The sequence below is a fragment of the Dreissena polymorpha genome, chromosome 2, assembly GCF_020536995.1.
Source record: "Dreissena polymorpha isolate Duluth1 chromosome 2, UMN_Dpol_1.0, whole genome shotgun sequence".
NCBI lineage: Eukaryota > Metazoa > Mollusca > Bivalvia > Myida > Dreissenidae > Dreissena > Dreissena polymorpha.
Window position 1 is genome coordinate 95242366 of NC_068356.1, and position 23342 is coordinate 95265707.

General features: G+C 32.9%; 1 protein-coding gene across 1 annotated transcript; it reads left to right on the top strand.

The window, feature by feature from the left end:
- The first annotated feature begins 1291 nt into the window (after positions 1 to 1291).
- LOC127868121 (hemicentin-1-like) lies at positions 1292 to 14106 on the top strand. Its single transcript, XM_052409737.1, has 10 exons — positions 1292 to 1427; positions 4888 to 5247; positions 5633 to 5935; positions 7994 to 8263; positions 8404 to 8703; positions 9057 to 9383; positions 9648 to 9785; positions 12779 to 12937; positions 13057 to 13084; positions 13359 to 14106. The coding sequence occupies exons 1-10, from the start codon at positions 1373 to 1375 to the stop codon at positions 13438 to 13440; spliced, it is 2022 nt and encodes a 673-aa protein (XP_052265697.1). The 5' UTR covers positions 1292 to 1372; the 3' UTR covers positions 13441 to 14106.
- The last annotated feature ends 9236 nt before the right edge of the window (positions 14107 to 23342 follow it).

Here is a 23342-nt window from a genome sequence, read left to right on the forward strand (position 1 = left end):
CAAAAACTCTGACATATTTTCTGTTGAAGAAACCCCCACAATAATCCCCGGAGAACAAACCTTCTCAACACCTTATTATTTGCTTACTCGCAGCGGGCCGCTTTTATAATATCAAAGGCAATTACCGCTATCAAACGCTTCAACCGCAAAATAGACGGAAAAATGATGTGCGGTGTTTTTTTCAATTTTAGCGACTCGAGACGCCTGACGCGTGACCGTTGATTTCAGTTAAAACATGAATTTAGGAGTTGAATATAGTGGCCGTTGGCCGTTATGGACAGGTTGCCGTTAAATTCAGGTGTAATATAGAGTGTTTTTCGTCGGGGGAATTCCAGACTGACCGTTGTCTGCAGGTGACCGGTAAATTCAGGTGGCCGTTAGGTCAGTTTCGACTGTATATAGAAACTGGTAGGCATCAAACCATTTAAAGAAATGAAACAAATGTAAATTGTGTACACTTAATGAAATTGAAGATGAGTACCTTTTTGTTTTGTTATGCCCTTTATTTGATAATTGAATACATAAACTTATACCTGATGTTTGCAGAAGAAAACCAAGTATGTTAAAAATTTTACAAATATTGAATGCGACAAGAAAATATTTACTGATATGTCTTGCTAAGTTCTGCATTAAAGCATTTAAACGTAGAACCGAAAATATAAAGAGAATATTTTTCCCCAGAATTGAAGTTGTGTACATGATATCAAACTTAATAATTGTATTCTCAATCAATAACGGATTTTGAATATCCACTTCACTTTATAATTTATAAAGAACCTTCTCTTACATATAACAATCTCACAAAAATCAATCATATATTGTTAAAATGCATAAACAAACGTGTTGTTATTTTGACGCATGTATATTCATAATTGCTATAATGTGATTTTGACGATGAGCTGGACATTTTTAGGTTTTAAATACAATTTCTGTTATGTTCATGTTATCGTGTTGATGCCCTTTTAACTCACCAATACACAAGAACGATATGACATAAATCAGACACAATTTCTCTAACACACTTAATGTTTTTCTTGTATAAGTTGTCTATTTAACAACCTACAAGACATACACAATATTTGAATGTTTTTTTAAACATTAATCTTGATAAGCTACACGATTGTTTATTAATTTACACTGTTAATAATTGGTATATATAGAAATGTTAATAGATATTGTGTTAGTCGTTCTTATACGATTCAGACATGTCAATTGAAAGTGAAATTTATTACATAGGCGCCTGCATTGTTCATGTTAGTTTTTAACTTCCTTAAATGAAATCAACGTCTTCTTCAGCTCAAATGGAATATATTTCTTTACATCAACAGTACGGAGAATATGGACGCGTGATTCACAGTTGGTGTACAAAATAATGGATTTTCTTCTGATAAACATATCATGGATAATTCTGTTAAAATTAGCATCAAGTAAGATTTATTTACATTGTGAAGAAGAAAAAAAGTCCAATGCATCAGGCTAAGTTGTATCTTTTTTTAATAACAACTGATTTCTTGCAATATATTAACTTATATTCAATCTGATCACTTAATCATTACTTTGAACATAAATTTAAGTAATTGTTCTCATAAACTAGGTCTTTGGCCACATAATAATTCTCTACCGTCAGAAAGGGTGTATGCACAGGAAATCAACAAAAACATTGACGGTATTAACCTTCAATACGCACTACCTATTTACAATGATATATGACATTCCTGAAAGTGAATTACAGTTTACAATAATTGACATCTTTTTCAGAAATTCTGACCATGGAATTAAGGGGCAAATTTATTTGATATGGTTTTTTTGTAAAAATAAGAAAACACAATTTATAGAAAGCATATTGACAATAATTAAAAAAATGAAAGACAACTTTTCGTTTGAGAAAATTGTTGAAATAGACAAATTTGAGATTTGAAATAAATAGTATTCAGATTTTTTTTAAGGATGTATGATTAGATCCAAATTTCAGTTGACTTGACAAGGTGGAAAGCCAGCTAAATACTGTTGGACGCTGGAATAAACCCATGCAATAACAAAAACAATATATACATAAGAAGGTGAAGATGAAAGTGAAATAACAGAATAAATACATATCCTCTAAAATACCATCTTATTATCAAACACTCTATAAGATAAAAAAAAAAGAATGTAGTAGTGAAGACTTTTATAACTCAATAAAAGTAATATATTGTCCACAATCAAACCATAGTGAGTCCATTTGAATAGAAGGTATACTACACAAGAAGCTTAAACAGCTTAAATCATATGTTAAACAATAAAAGCCCAGGCCGTTCTGGCCTCAATGCAGATTTTTATCAAGTCTTTTTTTGTCAGATCCATAAATGAATATTTTAACTACGGAAACGTATTTATTACACAGAGTCAAGGTATCATTAACTGTATTCCGAAGGTGGAATCTAGGCTTTTTATTTAAATTTGCGACCAATTACTCAAGAAAATAATGCTTATACAATTTCATTTGGAGTTATAGCTAACAGACTTCAATTATTTATGAACATGTTAATTCATAACGACCAGACTTGTTTCTTTAAGGGAGATACAAAGGGGTATATAAAATGTTTACGTATGAAATTATGCATTATACTGATGAAAATGAGATCCCGGGTTTACTTCTCCTAATAGACTTCGAAACGGCATTCGATTAATTGGCGTGGTCCTTCGTAAAAAAAATACATACTCTTTCTTTAATATGTATCCTTACAAAAAACGTTGGTGTCAGGTTTTATATAAAGATTCTTAATCAGCTGCTTCTCATTGCGGTTACTTATCGAACGTTTTCTCTATTAAAAGGGGCTGCAGACAAGAAGATCTCTTCTCATGTTTTATTTTGATCCTCTGCGCTTTAGTTTTGTCAGTTATATTGAGAGATAAAACGGATAAACAAGGTATAACCATTTAATACATCGAACATAAATTGTTCCAGTTTGCGGACGATATTCACCAGACGGTACTGAACAATCATCAAATGAGACACGAACTGCTATATAGGATTTTTTTATTTATTTCTTGACATAATGTAAATTTTAATATAAACGAATTTTGTATGCATTCGCAAGCACAAATAAAGTACTTAAACCATTTAAAAAATATTCGAAATAAAATTGGATGCAACAGAGCTTTAACATGATTTGAAAATGATTTCCATTTTTAGTAATAAAAAATATTCAAAATAACTTACAATGAAAAAATCGGATAACAAGAATGTAAACACCTATTTGAAAGATTGTAATGCGAAAGCACGTATTGTGTCACTACTTGATCACTTATAAGTTTCATTACCATAACCACCAGATACCATTTGCTACTCCATAAAGTATTCTTTTCTTACTTTTGTTTTGGACGGACACAGTAAATAAAGTTTTGAACAATAGAAAAAAGGAACATAATGAATTAGGTTAAAATGATCAATTTGGATTAATTAAGTACAGCAATACAATTTACACAAATTCAATCCTTAAGGGGAATCGGATATATATCATAAAACTTTAGTTTGGTACGTATAAACTCTGTAATTGCAGAATGCTTTCAATATATCTAAAAATCATTAAAACCATTTTTGAAAGATGTTTTAAAAAGTTTCTCACTTTTTGTGGTAAATTAGAAGTAATCATAGAAGAATTCGTGTGTTATCCACTTTTTTATAATCCAAATATGTTGATAGGAAAGATAGTGTTTTCGTTATGCCATGGTTTGTTGCTGGAATTCATTGTTTAGGTAATATATGTAATATTGTCTCACACACTTAGAATTTACAGTTGATGATTGTTGTTGCTGTCGACAACTTTTTTACAAACACTATTAATAGCGTACCGTTGAAATTGAATGTATTACCTTATTAGTTTTCAATTTTAACCACCAAATATCTTATCATTCTACTTGGTATAATGGACCTACTAATGGTTTGCTTAATGGTAAGCAAACACATGAAAATTGAATATCACCTTAGGATACGTCATTGTTGTGGTACTTTTCAAAAGGAAAAAATTACACAAGCGATGTTGCTTATAAAGTATGCTTAAAACAAAAACTTTATCAAATATATGCAACCAAATTAACAGGTAAGCATGCATGACTTGACACTATTCACATATTGTATTATCAATTTTAAAGGAACCTACTAATAAGTACTCATATAGCATATATATCCGTAATTGCAGCCCTTTTAAAAGACACATGTCTGATGGGTTAATATGAAGTGTAATATGTTATATTGGGTGTAATCGCACAAAAAAGTAGGTAAATCGGCAATAGTTATTCGATTTACTGCCAAGATTTATCTTCCCCAAATTATCTCTTACGCGTTCACTGTTTCTTATCGGTCAGGTCATTCTGATTGTTTGCCAAGGTGTGCTTATTGACATGTGCTTACAATGCAATTTGTGTGTGTATGCAAACGTAAAACTTGTGTTCATGTTGTATTTATTTATATGATTTCTTACAAATTAGCGACATATAACAGATATGTTTAACAAACTAACACACTTTTAGAAACGCACATAAACGTACATGTTGTCTGGTCAAAATAATCACAGCACTAGTTTAGAAAAAAAAGGGCCTACTGTAAATTGGAAATCAGACCAGTTTAATTATACTAATCATGCAAAGAATTATAATGATTGTCGTAATAATCGTTTTTAAATTACGAATCAATTAAAACTCCGAATAACTATAATACATCGATTTTTGGACAGTTCAAAATGGGTAATTTCGGTTGTCTATTTAAACTTCCCTGCCGAATCAATTGGATGGCCCGGACAGACAAGATCAATTGACAACACATATTATATAGAATTTCAACTTTGCTTATTTATATGTGGTCCATGTTGAAATGATTAAATGTAAGCATCTGCATATCGTTTTTAGCAACCCGTGATATCAACATAACAAGTACGATGATATCTCCAACAACATTCAACGTAACGTGTTACTGGAAAGGTTCTACGCCAAACATGATTATTTTCTTTCGCCACACAGGGACATTGTCCAATTCTGATTTACGTGAAGAAAACGTCGAATTTTATTACTTCTTGCAAATAAATAACACTGATCGAGTGTGTGACGTTAAATCTTCCTTAACCTCAGAGTGCACGTGCGCCCTAGATCATGCGGTTAGATGCATAATACATATTAATCTGGTTGATCAACATATTGAACATTGGAAATGCGCTATACCCGTTGATGAAAGCCTGGCTTACAGTAACATTCTTAATGTCACACACCGTGGTGAGTTTCCGCAATATATGGTTTTTATTATTTGCATGTAGTAAACGTATTTGAGCATGTCTATAGTCTTAGACAATAATATGGCGAACCAATATCCAACTCTACATTTAAAGTATAAAACTTATGGCTAAATTGTTTTATAAAACACAATGTGTTCAATGTATTGTTTTTATAATCCATCGTTTGTTCAATCGCTTTTGCTCCTGTATAGAAAGTGTACGCAAACATAAAAATTCAAATCATGATATACAATTTTGAAAATATTGTTTAAAATATATAATTTTATATATCATTTCTAATTCCAAAAAGCGAAATTTGCGCTCGGAGAGGATGTACAGCAAGCATTGGATCACAAAAAAAACACGTTATAAATCTTTTTTTTCAGAACCCGCAAAAATTAAAAGTTTTAAAGTGGACTTCTCGGCAAGTGTTTTTAATGCAACCTTGATAGAAAACACCAACGCATCTCTGCGATGTAATGCTGTAGGCTATCCGAAACCTAATATAAGCATGTATAAAGACGACCAAGCAACAGTAGGTAAATACGAAGTCAGATCGGAGAACAACATCACAAGTGAACTAGACTACAAACTTACACCAGCTCTTCGAAACCATTCAGGAAAATATGCGTGTGTGGCATCTAACAAGCATGGCAAAAATCAACAAGAATTATATGTGAATGTATTATGTAGGTATTACTGTGTTTGCATTTCTTTATAATTATTACAATTATAGACTTATATTGTTTAATAAGAACTTCAGCATTTTATACTACACAGTATAAATATCACATACATATAATTGCATCACTGGGTAGTTATTTAATCTGTCTTTAGCGTGCATTCTTATGCCCTCTTTAAATAAGCGGCTTTATCTTGTTTTGCAACTCTTCGTCGATCTGTCGGTTGGTAGACGCGCGATCTAGATAAAATTTTGCAGACCTTCAACCATGTTAATTGGTAAAATATTTTATTTACGAGGGGGGAGGACGGAAATACAGATTTCTGTCGAGTTTGAGATAAACAGAGAAAACGTCAAGGTTGAATTAAGCGTGCAGCAGTAAATTCGCTTTCCGCGCAATATCTTAAGAATGCTTTAAGCTTTTATCATGAACGGTGTTGAAATGGTTACTCAAGTAAAACGGAAGACGCCTATAGAATGAGTTTTTAACAGGAATTTCGTGACGGAAATATATTTGAGAACACTTTGAACTACTTTCATGAAAATTGGTATATTGGTTACAAAGTAGGATAATAAGAGGTATTTCGATGTTGAGGTCACCAGGACAAAGTTCTAGTTAACATGCACTTGTATCAAAAAATGGGTTTTGGCACAATATCTTAAAATTTATTTAACCTAAATTCGTAAGCGGGGAATAAATGACGCAAATTGATTTCATGATCAACATGTGAAAGATCGACGTCACATGCACATCGTAAATGCAATTCGTTAAAAATTAACTTGATTAACAATTTAAACTATATTTGAAATATGTGTTGACGGTTATTTATTGTACGTTTAAATTGTTTAACTTAATTTAAAGTTATTAGCTTGAAATTTGTTTCTGCGCAATAACTTTACACCGCTCTGACTTATGCTCGTGCTTATTGGTATAGTTTTTACTTTGGTGGATAGAAAGACGCATATTGAGTTTCAGGTCAACATTTCAAAGGTCAAGCTTCTCAACGACTATCATCCTGTGTTTCCGCAAAACACTTTAACTTATGACCATGCTGATCATTCGGAAGACAGCATAAATGCCTTTTTTGTATTAGCCGATCAGTCATGACGTGAATGATCCCCGGTGATTTTTCAGTCAACAGATTATAAGTCAAGACCACATTGATCAGTTACTTCAAGTCGGGAGGCAAATATGTTTTCTAAAGATATCTTGCTCCAACAAATAATGTTCTGTGTAATAATCAAGCTATAATCCTGCTTTCCGTTTATAACATTTTCCGCCACGCCTATCTTGAATTGAAATTTTAATTCGAAATGCGTTTCGAATGCGTTTCGAATCATGCATAATCAGATCCTGACGTCCATGTTTATAATAGTATTAATCGGGAAATGTTTTTGAACGGTTAGAACAGATTAAAAAGACTGAATGCGTTCAGTTGTTCATCGAGATAATTGCAACAAATCATAGTGTATTGTAACGAGCGACAAATGCTTTCTATTAGTACTTTCAAATCTTGGTGATCATTGTCGACCTTATGAATGAAAGAACACAACGTTCGGTCGCGGTCTGTTGCAAAGAAATTAAGTTGATATAAAATCGATATTTTGTTAAATTATTCGGATCCATTCATTGCTCTCATCGTAAATACAATCGATCAAATGTTTATATATTTACCCTAGTTGTATCGTATCGTGTTGGAGCGAATTTAATCTTGATAAACGTAGGGTAACGTCTCAACTCGTATATTATAGCATTAATTGCGGTGCCCTAACCTGGCGATCGTTTCGAATCGAGACCCGATCGCGAATAATTCATAACAATCTAGTCAAACTGTATGTACTCGTATCCTATTCGATATCAGACCTTGTAATATCGTAGTACATTTATTTTTTAAATCATGACCAGATTGCATTCCAGCGAGAACCACATCATATCGTATCTGAGCATGACATCTTATTAATACCAACAACAGTTACGTATCGCTAATTGTGGCGCTCGTGACTAATCGCGCAAAAATTGGAACGTACAAATAATCGTACATTACAAAACGTCAATTTTTTTCAGACCCACCAGTGGTTGTGAGACTTGAAGATGAACTCATAAAGGAAGGAGAGATTTTAAACAAATCTTGCATCTACCAATGCGGTAATCCACAAGAGACGCAAGTACGATGGACAAAAGCCGGAAGTTTCCTGTCACATGGTGTATTTCTTATAAAGAAGGTAGCCAGAACAGATGCGGGTATCTACACGTGCAGTGCAATAAACAGATATGAACAAGGACAAACGAACTTCACAGGCGTCGATTCTCAGCAGTTCAACATGCACGTTTTATGTAATATGGTTATATATGCTTTTTAAATATTAAATGATTCTAGAAATAAGTTTCGACTGTAATTAATTTAGTTTTAAACTGTTTAAGTTAAGTTCAACTTACAAGCTCGTTCCGACGATATTTCTAACTTATAATTTCAGATCAGCCACTTGTGCATACATTCTTTGTCGAATCATACAATGATACTTCAAATGTAACAATTTATGAAAATGACAGTGTCATATTTCACTGTGTTGGTGAAGGATTACCTCCACCAGAAATGAGGCTATTAAAAGATAGCATAACACTGGATGACTGTGACAATGAACGTCAAATAAACATGTCTACTAGACTCCGATGTGTTATAAAGAGTGCAGGCATCACTGATAATGGAAAATACGCTTGTTTTGCATCCAATACGATTGGATTAGGTGGACGGGAATTGACGTTGAATATACTATGTATGTCTATAACAAAATGCGAATGCACACTCAGGGAATTTTTTAAGATGTCCGTGTAAGCCGGATGTAGCAATTAATTATCTGAAACACGTATAATAATGTATGTTTAAAAATATATACGCGAACAAATAATACAATATCTATATTAATAATAGAAGAGGATTCAATTAAATCTTTATGTTAGTCATGATCGTGGCTGTAAGAGTTTACACATGCAATTGCGTTCAGCAATGTAAACCCCCGTTACACATGTTCAATTAAAACACTTATAATCCCTGCTACTTAAATAACCATTTATTCCTTTTAGAAATTGGATATACCTCGGTAAAAATATTATAATTATTTTCTTTCAGATCCGGTAAGAAGGGATTTAACCCAAACATCTGATACAAGTAATGGGAACCAATTAACGGGTCATATTGATGGAAACGTGCCTTTTACTTTTTTCGCTATAGCAAACCCACTTCCGACCATTTCTGAAATTACCTTGCAAAAATGCACGGACACTAGTCCATGTACGGAAATAACAACCAGTTCGCGCGTTTATATTGATACGAACGGGAAAAACATCAGCTTAAAGATTGCCAATATTACGGAGTCAGATTATGGGATGTATATTTTGCAAGTAGGCAATGGAGTAGGTAAACGTCACACGGAAGTTTACTACCTCAAGCGACCAAGTACGTAATACCATACAGAGCCCTTTTTATAATAGATTTGCTGCATTTTGGTAAAACTGGAAGATAATAATGTCAATAAAATGTGTCGGTTCGTTTATCATCATATCCGATGCCTTGCTGTACCACAAACGATAAGCATTGAATACTGATTAAGATATGTGCTATATGATTTTCCATATAATGACGAATGCTATACTGTTCATAATGGTTGGTTTTCGATTGAATGACCATTGTTACAAAGTTCATAATGGTTTATCCTTTCAGTTGTACAGCTGTCTGAAGCAAATCCTAGCGTGAAGTTAATCGTCATCTTTTCAGCGGGGGCAAGTGCATCCGTGATTATTGCAATTGTTGTCGTTGTCGTCTGTGTGTACCGACATTACATAAAGACCGCTTCAATGGGTATGGCAGTGTGTAAGCTGTGTGTGTTTTTGTGTTGTGTTTGTTAACATTTTAACAAATTATTGCTGTGTTGGTGTTTTTTAAATATGAATCTTCAAATGTCAATCAACGCTTGGGCATGTAGATTTGAATTCCAACATCACAGAGTCTGTTATTGTATCGACGGCAACACAGCATGTGCGTCCCATATTTTACATGAAATTATACACAAATAGAAGAAGTTTCAACTATCAAACAGATGAATATTAAATATAAAATAATATTCTAAATTGGGTAAGTAATTTGGATTACGTGTATATAGATGATCATTCTGAAAAATGATTTTTGTATGTTAATGGTACAGTTTTAGTTCGATAGACAGTCCATGGAAACTATATCTATGCATAGCATTTAATGTAAATAACTAAACTATTGAATACCATGAAATGTCATTTGCTACTTGTTTACAAACCGCAAACTATGAATGAACACATTCAAAAAGAATGACAACTGACTCCTTAAAACTTCATTTTAAGCATCATTTTAAAAACTTAATCAAAAGATATTTTGCAATCTTTAGAATCTGGATGAAGCAAGCAAATAATGTTATTAAATGATTTAAATTACGAATCATCTTATCCAACCAAAAGTATTTGAAATAATTACGTATTATTTACAAATAGTTTTAAAGTGCTTATGTATATTTTCGAATATTGTAAAACCCTATGACATTTCCTATTTCTGAAATCAGTCCAAAGTTATAGGTTGTATTTTCCCAAATAACTGCAATGTTCGTTTGCTAATCTATGTATCGTTAATGTACTTTTTACAAAAAAACTTCCGATTTTTCATAAACTCTATATTACGGAATTCGTTTTCTCTTTAACGATTTGCTCCGAGCATAATAATAATAATAATTATTATTATTATTATTATTATTATTATTATTATTATTATAATAAAATCTTTATTTAAAGAAGATAGACTTGTTAAGAAATACATCAGATGAAATTACATAATATGCAATTTATGTCATACATTTCTTATTTTCAACAAGGTCTTCTAACATAATACAATTTACAACAAATATAACATAAATATTATTTCATCTTGAGTAATAAGAACTGAACATGAATAATCATATATGCATGCACGCTAACAAATATACATAACATAATTAAAAACAAATGACAGACAACTACAATTACCATTTATGCAAGAACAGTACATTTGTATTCAAACAATAAACTGAGGTTATTTACTAAAAACAAAAACAAAACATGAAGCATGTTCAGTTTTTTTCATAGTCTGGTACAAAGATACGCTTTAATTTTTTTCTTAAATGTCATTAAATTTTTTGTTTGACGTATAGATTGGTGTAACGAATTCCAAATTTGTGTGCTAGAAAATTCAAACGATTGTTTGAAATAGTTTGTTTTGGGTATTCGCGTAAGCTTTAAATCCCCCTTTTCGCAACATCGCAAGTTATAGTGATTATTTTGTGAAGGTGTCAAAAGGTCACGTATGTATGTTGGGGTTTGATTGTGAAATGCTTTAATTACAATATCTGACGTGAAATAGTGAGTACTCTGTTCGAAAGTCAACCGTTTAAGAACTTAAAATAGGGGTTTTGAATTTGTGTTGTACTTTTTATTCAAAATATGTGCACCACAACGCTTTTGTAGTTTGACTATACTACATTGTATTAATTTTCGTTTTGGCTGCTGAACTCTAGGTAACGCATGCGTAGTCGGATAAAGGTGAGATATAACCATTATAGAAGAGCTTACGCATTTCAAGGGTTAAATATGGTTTTATTTTTTGCAGAAGAAACATTCGAGACGACATTTTTTAACAAACGCTGTTAGATTGTAGTTTCCAGGATAGAGTATTGTCAATATAAAGGCCAAGAAGTTTTTTACAATTTACTGTTTTGATCACCGTATCTGAAATTTTAACTTTTAGATTTGTTAATTTTTTAGCTTTCCGTTTCGACCCTAATACCATACAAGTAGTTTTTAGTGGATTAATTATCATGTTATTAGTTTGGCACCATTCATTTACAATCGAAAGATTTGTTTGTAGCTTATTATGAACTGTTTAAATATGTGTTTCTACAGTCAATGTTTTATCATCAGCATACATTGCCGAATTACATGTAAGATTTAGCGAAATATCATTTACGTAAATAAGAAATAGAAGAGGTCCCAAAATAGATCCTTGGGGAATACCAGCAATGATGCTTTTACAAGTAGAGGAAGTGTGTTCTGCTTTGATAAACTGAAATCGATTGCGTAGATATGAAGAAAATAGGTCGCATGACCTATCATTAAAATGATTAAGTTTTAATTTGTATAAAAGAACCCTATGGTCCACAAGATCAAATTCTTCGTTAAAATCCAAGAAAATTGTACCTACAAGATTTCCGTAATCAATTTGTTTAAGCCACAAATCAACTATATTAATCAATGAATTTCGTATTTCCCAAAGTATTGCAAATGTATTTGCTTATTTATGTTACATTAATATTTGTTGAATGATTTCGCGACATCATTTTCGCAATAATAACAGATGTCGTGCGATGGCTTCCCAAATGATCACCTATCAGTAGAATTCCATGTTCTATTGCATTATATCATGTAAATATTACCTAGTACATAGTTTAAGCTAAATCCGGATCATGCACATACGGCATTTAGTGATAATATTTTATATTGAGTTGGTTGAAGAAGTGATACTATAACCTTCACTCAAATCAGCATATACGTATATAATAACTGTCGGCGGGTACCAGTGTTTATGATATTATAATATGAAACGATGAAACGGGAAGTCGCAGAGGGTAAGGTACGACATAGCCAGGTTCCGACCCAGATGCTAGTTAAATCAAAGGGTACCAAAAGCATTACTGATCATGTTACATATTGTAATATAATATTATTAATATTTATAGCTTTAAATGCGTTCAATTTTAAATAACAATTTAAGGTAAAAGCATGATTGCTATTTTCCAGGGAATGTCGGGATTCAGATGGTTGTCCCTACAACCTCTGCGATTGAGGACGATTCCCTTCAGTATCAAACTTCTTCCTCAGAATCTTCTGGTGATCAGAGCGTGATTTATCATGAAATTGATCCACGATTATCTTTGTTCGAGACAACCCTAGTAGATGGTAAAATAAACCTTGTACCTTTTGATTGCTTTAAACTTACAAACTAGGTAAAGCTGTAATCTAACGCCTTTCATAAACAGCATACTGTTTGATAAATGTGCTATGGTTTTTATTTTCAGATGGCGCTCTCAATGCTCCACTGTCATCGTAAGTTTGTATTCATTTGAGTGCTGTTGTCTTCAAACTTATACAATCATGACTTTATTGTCGAATTATAAAATACGATAGTGTTTATTTCTTTCAAAATGCAGTAATAAAAGAATTTTAAAGTAAACATATACAACAACAACATATCCCATCATCAGGTAAACATTTAGATCTAATATGTGTGTATGTAATTTTTGCATACAATGCACCACCATAATTGTTTTTTTTTTCAATACTACGTATTGGTGATGATGATGTCATGTTTGCCTTACAGAGCGGAAGCATATCAATTTGAGGATTTGGATCGTACTGAGCAAAGTGGCGACCCGCAGTACATTAGGGCAGTTGCCGATTGACACTACAATGAGTTTGGATTTAAACCGTGTTCTCACTGTTCATTATAGCATAGACTAAAATAAAACTCGGACAATTTTGATTATCAACAATTTTTTCTGAACACAGTATTCGACAAGCAACCTATGAACAGAGGAAATTGTGATCTTGACTTTCAAGGCGACTCATAAGAAAATACAAATCTACATCTGTTATATTGTCGTGGACACACGAAATTCTTGATACTTAAATATACCACATGTTAAATATGCTACACTATTCGGCTCATCGTGTATGTTAAATGACATATGTTTATATTCCTTATATGCAATGTTTAACAATTATGACAAATGTTGTTTGTACTCGCCGTACTTAATACCGCACATGCTTTTCTTAATGTTGTTGATAATTATTGGCAATATCCTTACGATCAATTAATATTTATTTATAACATGTTGTTGTATTAGTTTCCCTCATATGTGTACATTATAACTGTCTGTTAAAACAGGATCCCCATATTGTTACAAGATTTTAAAGACATCGCAGTTGAGTCAGTCATTGATTGTTAACACACAGTATCAGTGGTATCTTTCAGATGTATTTTACTTCCGTTAGTGTACATGAGTGTATTATTTATAACTGCTATATCACGTACAATAGAATCTTGTTTTGCCTGATGTTCTACATTAGCTTGTCTAGTTTGTGTTTGTTTATTTAAAATAAAAACGTGCACAAAAGAGTGACGAACCTATGTCAATGCTTTACTCACGCGCGACAGGCTGGGGTGCGAAGACATGCTAATTAGCGATTTTTCACTTCAATATACATTTAAAAGACTGTTTGCTATATGTTAATGTACCAACAAGACAACAACAGGTTTTGGACATATGCATTCAAGTTATTACAGTTCACATAATACTTCATACGTAAGGAAACATTTATTTCTCCGTAAGCGCCTAAAATACATATGATAAACCGGTACCATCCGTTTTTGCGTTCGGTTCGATTTTAAATATAGCATTCCATTCGACAGACAGGCATTTAAAACAAAGATGTATATCAAGTGGTATTCAAATTTGGCATGGTAAATTTTCTATGTGGTTAACAAATATAATTTTCATAGTTTGAGTTTACCTATTCGAAGAAAATTATTTTTCCATAATGGAATATAATGAACGTGTGGGCATGTGTGCACGAGGTAATCGAGGATGTTGTTTTCAGTGTTCGGTCATTCGGCTTTCGACAGTCGCACTGTAAAGACATAGTTAAAATTTGTTCTTAAGGTGGTGCTTGCTTGGCTTGACTCAAAAACGAAAAAAGCGATTCACTGATTGAAGAAGATAGCAGCTGTAGGGATTTCAAAGCCATACAATCACATTCAAATGATATTTCATCGGAACTAACCAGTTTGAAGAACGTAGTGCAATGTAATTGTCAAAACTTCTCACTCAGGCAGGTTGTACAATTTCTTTTGTTAGATTAATTCTCGTAAAAATCCTATTGTTTATCTTCAAAAAGACACATTTACAGCTACGCAGACTGGGGCGAACTGGTTCGATAAAACATTGTATCGGAAATTAATTAGCAAACTGCTTCAAATTTAAGAATGAGCTCCCAAAAATGCTCTTACAACATCCAAGTGACAACTGGTATTCAGGTGCAATTGATGATAAATGATTAAGTTAGCTTAAAGACGTATGCATGTTTACTAAACATGATTCATTACCTCCAACTCTTAACGGCGGCTCAACATTTACATGGAACATAATACCTTTATCTGCAAAACGTGTCCGTATGCGAAATGCATTTATTGCTGTTGTGTTTAATATTCAAATTATGTACGTAATTATTCCTTTATTTGCTTATCCTGGCCTTATTCAAATGAAGTTCCAGAGCATTTTTCAACGATTTAAGTTTATGGTCATGTGTGATCCTCGATGTAATGTGACGTTGAATTGCAAACTACAATTTATGTTCATATATTTGTGACAATCATTTCGAAAATGAATGATTACTTTTTGTTGTAGTGTTTTGTTGTATTTAAAAAAAAATGTCGATTTAACGGCGAAACCGATGATTTGTCATAAACATGATATAGTTTTGTCTAAGTCAATCATAGGCCGTAATAAATAATGGTCTTTAAATATGTTTAAGAATACCAAATTATTCATGATGTGCATTGCTTACTTGACTATTTAATGTTGAAAAAGTCCAGAAAATACTGAATAATTTAGGTAATCCTCTTAATATTCTACATAGCTCCGCTAAGGCACTCTCTTGTTTCCGGGGTAGAACAAGTACTTTTAGGATGAGGGATCGCTTTAAAACGCCACCTGCAGTTTCGATTTTATACGAACCCTGTCGATCAATAGGCGGTTATTATATTCATTTCACGGCTGTGACTGTGTTACTAATTTCATGTTTTTAAAATAATACGTACTGTATCTCTGGTTCATATTGTTACTTAATATTTCATAGTATAAGAAGCAAAAACAATGCGTGTTCTTTCAGAAATCATATTATTCTGTGAAGTATACAGTTGTGCTTATCAAGACCAAAGTCACCATCGTCCGTCTATAATTGCGAATACCAGTCATCCAAGAACAAATACATGAGTAGATGGTTAATTTCTAAAAATTAATTATGTAGGAACCGATTATTCCTACCTTAAGAGCAATGTGTTATGACTGAAAAGGAATATATTTGCATAACTCATTTAGACGCAGACTACTTTATCCTAAAACGTAGCCTTAGTGATAATCTCAAAGCCCTTTGGTCATGCATGATGGGGAATAATAGCTGATTTCACACAGATATGATGTGTAGATAAATTCGAGAGCAGATGTACAGCAGTTTTTTTTACGTACTTTGAAACAGAAGTTTGTTATGTTGTTGCAGTTATAATATTGTATTTGATCCCTGTTTTCATCAGATAGGAGCTTTCACCTATTCTGAACTCCACCTCGTCTGAATTCGAGTGTACAAGTCTCGTATACTAGTATGACACATTGTCAGTCGATGACGCCTGTCTTGCAGTATGATAAGAACTCAATTAACTTAAATTTCTGTAAACACGTGCCTTTTCAATGAACGAGGATTTCATCATCTGATTGGCTGTCCATTTGCTGACGATGATTTAATTGGTGACTGCAGCAACAAAACCATGGAATCAAAACCTTTTCATAAAAAAAATAGGCATACATTCTAAGTGTACTATTGCGACAGAGCTCTTCCGAAGGTAACATATGGTTGCTTAAGCTTTAAAATCAGCAACGGAGTAGTCCCCGATCGTCGATAATACCACAGAAAATTTGCCTCATCAACCCTCAGAGAGCCTTATGGACGACCAATTTATGATCAAATCCAAAAATGTATCCGAACATACGCAAAATGCGAATACTTCTGATTCTGACCAAAGGTAAATTATATCTTGGGATGTAGAACAAACTAAGTCATGTGTAAGGTTCATTAAGAACACACATCGGAGCACTACTGTCAAATACCGTTCATAAATGTCATGAAATTATTCGATCAAAGGCACATACACATTGATTTGGAAGAAATAATGTACCCTTAAAATCCGAGGTTATTACTCTAAGTACACAAATTGTTAATGTCAATATAAAACTTCTCACATATTTTACTTACAAAAAGTGTATGTATTCAAGAAGATAATACTATGTGAATGATGACATATTGTTCACACTGCTAAATAGAGATTCACTAATGCACATGTTCGCAGATAACTTCTGAAGCTAAATATTTGAACTCTGAAAGTAAACAATAACATGCTTATATATAACTATAGGTCATTATTGCCTTTAATATTTATTTAATATTATCCTATAGCTATATTGCGTTGGCTCTCTATTAAATGTCCCGTTGTCACACTTCTTGAAAATGGTACTAGTAACATAATAATTAACGCTGAATACCCTGATTGTGAAATATAATTTCGACAAAAAGACAGCTCTTGTTCAACTATTGTTAAACCAATTAAAATTTACTTCCAGCAGTTTATAAATTACGAAGCCTTGTCTTGTCGAAAATAAAGAACCGTTAATATATCAAATACACTTTTCTAAAAAGTCAAGGTATTGTGCGGAAAAGTACACTATCAAAAACCATCTGTGTTATTGTTAGTATACGATCAAAGAAACATGTTGGTGTTGGTATGGTAAGCCCAAATAGCCACGTCACACCGTATTCTAAAAGACAAAAAGTGTAAGGTAAGCAAATAATCAATGCTGTAACTATTGAATCACACTGTTTCACTCGCATTTTATTTGCGTTAAGTTGAAACTATATCTTATTAACAAATTTGGCTAAAACATTCCCAAATTTAAACAATAATGCCCCTGGTATGAAGGTCTATAATGAGATTAAAAAAGAAAACTCCGATTTTTAAAATTTCAAACTTGTTGTATGCTCAAAATGGACTAGAACGCTGAAGAAATACAAATGAAATATTGGTAACGAGGCTCATTAGTGAAAAGTCGAAAACAAAACAGCTAGAAGAAATTACTTTGTTGGTCTTTCAAGTTTCGTGATATCGCGTCCAGCCTAACAATTACTTCAATGTATTATATGTTATCATTTGTAACGAATTATGTTTTCTTAATTGTATTCAAACAATGCATTACATTTCGGAAAATATGTGCAGGACCAACGACATAGTGGAATTTCTTTTAAAAAAATGTGTACGTTTTACAAAATGAAAACTAGTACAAGAGTTTCAGAAAGTATTTGGTTTTGAATTCGTCTCAATTATTCACATAATTTGTAGAAGCTGTTGTTTTTTATTTAAGTTTTAATTTAGATTAGCACTAAATATTCTTCTTCTGCGTAGCCAAATAATGCATCGTATTAAGTTGTATGCATATATTGTTTATGCGATGCAACTTTTTGTCAAGTAGTAGAACGGTCGGTCACTATAAGCAATTGTGAAATTGATACATATTTTATTTTCAAAAGAGCTAATGCAAAATATCCAGTTTTTCATTGTCTGATATTTATTATTCACGCATCGCATTTAACCCGAGCTTTAAATATGATTGTATGGTAAATGTCACTGCATGGTTATTGCTTTGTATAGAAAATATGATATTTGCCTAAAATACAAAATAAGCGGATAAGTACTTCGCTTCTAGTACTATTGATATTAGTTTATTATTTCTATATATTGACACAATAGCTTTGTTCAATGATCAATCACTTTATTGTTTCGCTATTTTTATTTGATCTCCAATTAGTTTCGTGGTTCAATAAGAACGCATGTTTCTTTGATTTAGGATCTCATAATTGGAACAATTAAGATGCGAAACTTCATGAAAGTGGATCGTTTCTTCTCAATACAATAAGGCAAACGCGGTTTTCAATCAAGTTGATGTTCTTGAGACAAACACGGTCTCAATCTGTTAAGTCGTTGACATTTCAGCCGCTGTGTGATCAATTTTATTTCCGTGTCGTCATGTGCCATGCATAGAAAATGAACAACAGTACGTTTAAGTGTTTAAAACAACTTAAACGAAGTTTTAAATATACAAGGCATCTAATCAAATGCAAACGAGGCGATTAATTGTCTTTATTTTTTTTATTTTACGATATAAATGTGCATTACCACACCGATGTCAATATCAACACAGTCACTTGACTGGTCTACAAAAAATACAATTTTATCAAATAATACAATGCCATCTGCGCAACTTTATATAGTGTATGTCTACGTATGAAATACAATACTTTTGCTATGTCATTTCTGCACATTGAATATTGTAAGTGATTTTGTTTCTAAACTGATTTGGTCCGTTTGTTTAACACTACAAATACTTATCACACATACAGAAGCAGATGCATGACTGTGCTGTTGCGATGGGTTGTATCGCACGAGTCGATTGCCAAATTGTACATGATGGAATAAGGCGTACTCAATCACACAATCAACTAGTGCCATACGACACAGCGAAAAACCACATTCAACATATTCAAATAAAATAACCTACATACCTGTAGCAAATACACGTCGGCAATAGGAGACGGCGGAATGGTTTCGTAAAAATGGACGCTGCCGGTGGACGGGGTTTCTAGTATAGTCAGCTCATTAACATCATTTGGTTCTATGTGGGCTTGGGTAACTATTTCCAGTGAAACTGTATGATTTTCTGTAAGACATTTAACACACAGAAAACATTTCCTGTTTCTTTTAATTGAAATGAAGCAGTAGCAAAGCTGGTAGGGACTTCTTTCTTGAAAGTGTTTTGCTCTTTTAATTGTTATTGCTTGTGAAACATAATATAAATTCCTTAACAATACAACCTCTTTAAAGATAACTCGGCATAAACGTAAATATATACAAACACACATACACAACTTCTTAACAAGCTTTCAAAACTGATCAGCAGATTTATGTGAACCAGTTTCTTTATTTAACTATACACAAAGTTAAACTTCACCCACATTGGTACCGAAGAAAACGTATCGAAGCATATGCTCCTTTCTATGAAAATACACCATTTAACAGATAGCGAGACACAAAACAAATGTAGTGGACAAGACACACACAAAAACATCACAAACACGCATTTTGTCTTTAAACTTTCGTCATAGAAAAATAATTTCCAAGCATTGTTGTTTAAAACTCACTTTTTATTTTTGGCGTTGTCGAGTAGAACCTTTTGCTGAAACGGCTTTTGCACAAAATCACTGCGAGGACAACAATGATTATCAAACACGCAGCGTATATCGTCGCTGTCGTTCTCAAACCTCGTAGCTCCAAAATTTTCAAAATATTTGTTTCGTCTTTTCCGACTATGTGAAGTCTGGCGCGTGTTTTGTGCTATATCTCGTAGCTCTAGGCCAATCAGAGCCCTTGAAAAAGCCACGTGACGAAATGTTGTAGAATGATTGTTGGCTTTTTTCCCGGCGAAAAGTCGTAGCGACGCCATGACAAAACTGTGGTGACAAAATATCGTAGCTACCATGTCTTACTGTCAGTATGCCTTATCAGTATGACTTACGCGTCTACGGCTTATACCGTATTTTGCAGCTTCATTTGTTTGGTATTTTTACAGAATTTCAATTTCTAAAACATCGTTATAAAAAATGAGACGGTTTTTTCTCTCTCCTGAAAAGTTGGCATTTTGTAGCTACGAGGTTTGAGAACGACAACGACGATATGCAAATGTTGATCCAGGAAATTCCATCAGTATGTGGATCTAGTTTAACATAGAGTGTGATACTTCGAATGCATTTAAGTACAAGGCTTGTTTGAACATGATCGTATATTCATTTTAGTGTTGAAGTTTAAAATATCGGATCAAAATACTTTTCAAACATATGTAATGTGACGCAAATCATGATTTATATCTATAGGCATATACAACAGAGAAATCATTATTTTAATTACTTCGTATCAATTTAATACATTTGACAAATTGCCTGCCTACACAATTCATGGCAAGTAATACAATGAAACTCGACAACATGATACAATCCCGTTTCTCAGAGTCAAATAGTTATACACAGAGACAAGAACTTACATTAAGACTTTTAATAACACACAATTAATGTAAAACATTTATTAAACACCACTTAAAAATAATAGTGTATACGTACCCTAAATATCAGCATACACTTGTATGGACATATTTTGTTCACCTAATGCATTGAAAGCTAAGCATGTATAAATTCCAGAAAGTTTATTCGAGGAAAGCGTCAAATTAAAGGTAAGACTCGTGCTGTTTTTTATATAAATAATTTCATTCTTCCGTAGTGTCATTTCTGGGGGTGGATTTCCAATGCCGACAAAATGAAAACTGATAATTTGTGTGCCAAACAAAATGATGTGTTTTTGTTAGGAAAACCATTTAAATGAAAATCCCGTATGGATGCAGCATCTGAAAGCATATACTTTTTTTTAGGTCACATAATAAGATTTAATTTAATATATGCGGAGGCTTGCCGATCCCTTCAAACCCTATTTCATTCATGCCGATGTTCGCCTGTTCTCAAAAGTCTTCTATGAAGAATTTGAGCACGATCGCTAGATATGTAAATATAATATTTCGCTTCATCAACTGTACATTTATTAATTGAAAAACATCAAATATCATATTATTTTCTACATGCAGTCGATTTTGTCGCCATTCATTTAACGATAAGGCCGATCGAATTTGTATTTATGATCCCCTTTCACACAATACAACTCACTTAGAACCTCTTGTTTGAATGGTCCTCTCATATTTCCTAAAAACTGCCTTGCCCCCATATCATCACTATTGACAGCTTCGCAAAGCGTGACGTTGACAGCGGAGTTTATATTCACTGATGGACATTCAGTACACGAGTAATTTTCAATGCGTTCTGTGATCGTCGGATTGCCAGCTCCACAAAAGGTGTCCTTTGGTATTTGTTTTGACAAATTTACTTCGAAGCATGCGTTTGTAAGATCTGTAAGCGGAGACAAAGTCGATAGTATCTGTCAAATGGTAATCTTTATATTTACTCGTCATTAACTTTAGTTTGGTAATTGCCCATATGCAAATAGGTAAATCTATATCACGATATAGGGAACAAACACGTAATCAGTTAACTTACATATGATGGAAATGGTCCATCCTGATTGATGTTCTTCTTCTAGTGTGCGCACACAAATCGATCCATTGTATTCTTTAGCGAAGTTAATCAAACTTATGTTGTGCGAGCTTAATTACATCAGTTTAATGCTGTGTGTGTTACTTGTCAAAATTCTACCATCTACTTTCCATTGTGTGTCGTTTGGATATAGCAGTTCGCTAGAACATTTCACAGTTCGGAGTTGGACTATCGTATTGACTGAAATGTGCATACAATAACTCGCAAATAAACGATCCATATACAATTTAAGTAATGTAATTAATTGCGAATCCACCGCGGGCAATTACATAAAGACATTCACGCTGTATCATTTTAATTCGTTCGAAGGAGCCCGTCACACTTTGTTTCATAGTTACTAACCATGTATTCGCTATTGAACGGTCAATACAAAACACGAGGTTAAGTAAGCTTATCACTTTATAAATAACCGTTTATAACCAAACACGCACACAAAAATAAAATGGTTCCTTACCTGCAAAGCACACTTCTATTATTCCGCTCGTATGCACACTTTGTCTATTATCAATTGAACAAGTCCACTGCTGACAAATGATTTCGTTATTTTTAACGACCGTATTGCACCATGCTCGCATGTACTCGTCGCACCCGCAATAAAAAACACGTTGCTTCTGTTCTGACTTATTTTCACGATAATGTGTAAAAAAAAATTGTCCTGTGTGACTTACTTCGATACGTATATGTTCTATTTTATGTCAAAATATACATATGAAGAATTTGTTAGCATTCCATGGATATCACATATTATGTTCATCACATGAGAGCTTTGGATGTGTTGTATATAAGCGAAAGTTTGCTATTGTTCTGTAAATAGAACTTTAAAAAAAAGTATCATACCGTGAGGACAGTTTTAAACAGGATTGCTATCTGACATCATATTCAAACACAGAAATTGACAAATATACGACCTAATTTATTCTATCGGGTTTCGATTGTATCTGAGTATAACATGAACAAAGTGTATACTTACCAAATAAGTAGCAAAAAAAAAATCAAATTACATTTTGTTTAATCATTATTTTCCACGGCACTGACGCGATGGAAAATAAACCAGATATTTTAAATGTGCGGACAAATTTGTTTGTCAACGAATGCGCTTTCAAGAAAACGTTTCCTGCAATATAATGTTACGCACTGGATTAAAAAAGCGCTCTGAATAGCCGCCCAGCCTCTTGGACCTTTTGGAACAATTTATTAGGAAACAAATAGTTCATGTTCTTCATTTCATGGTTAATTGTCAATACATTCATTATTCGTTTATGTTCAATGGACA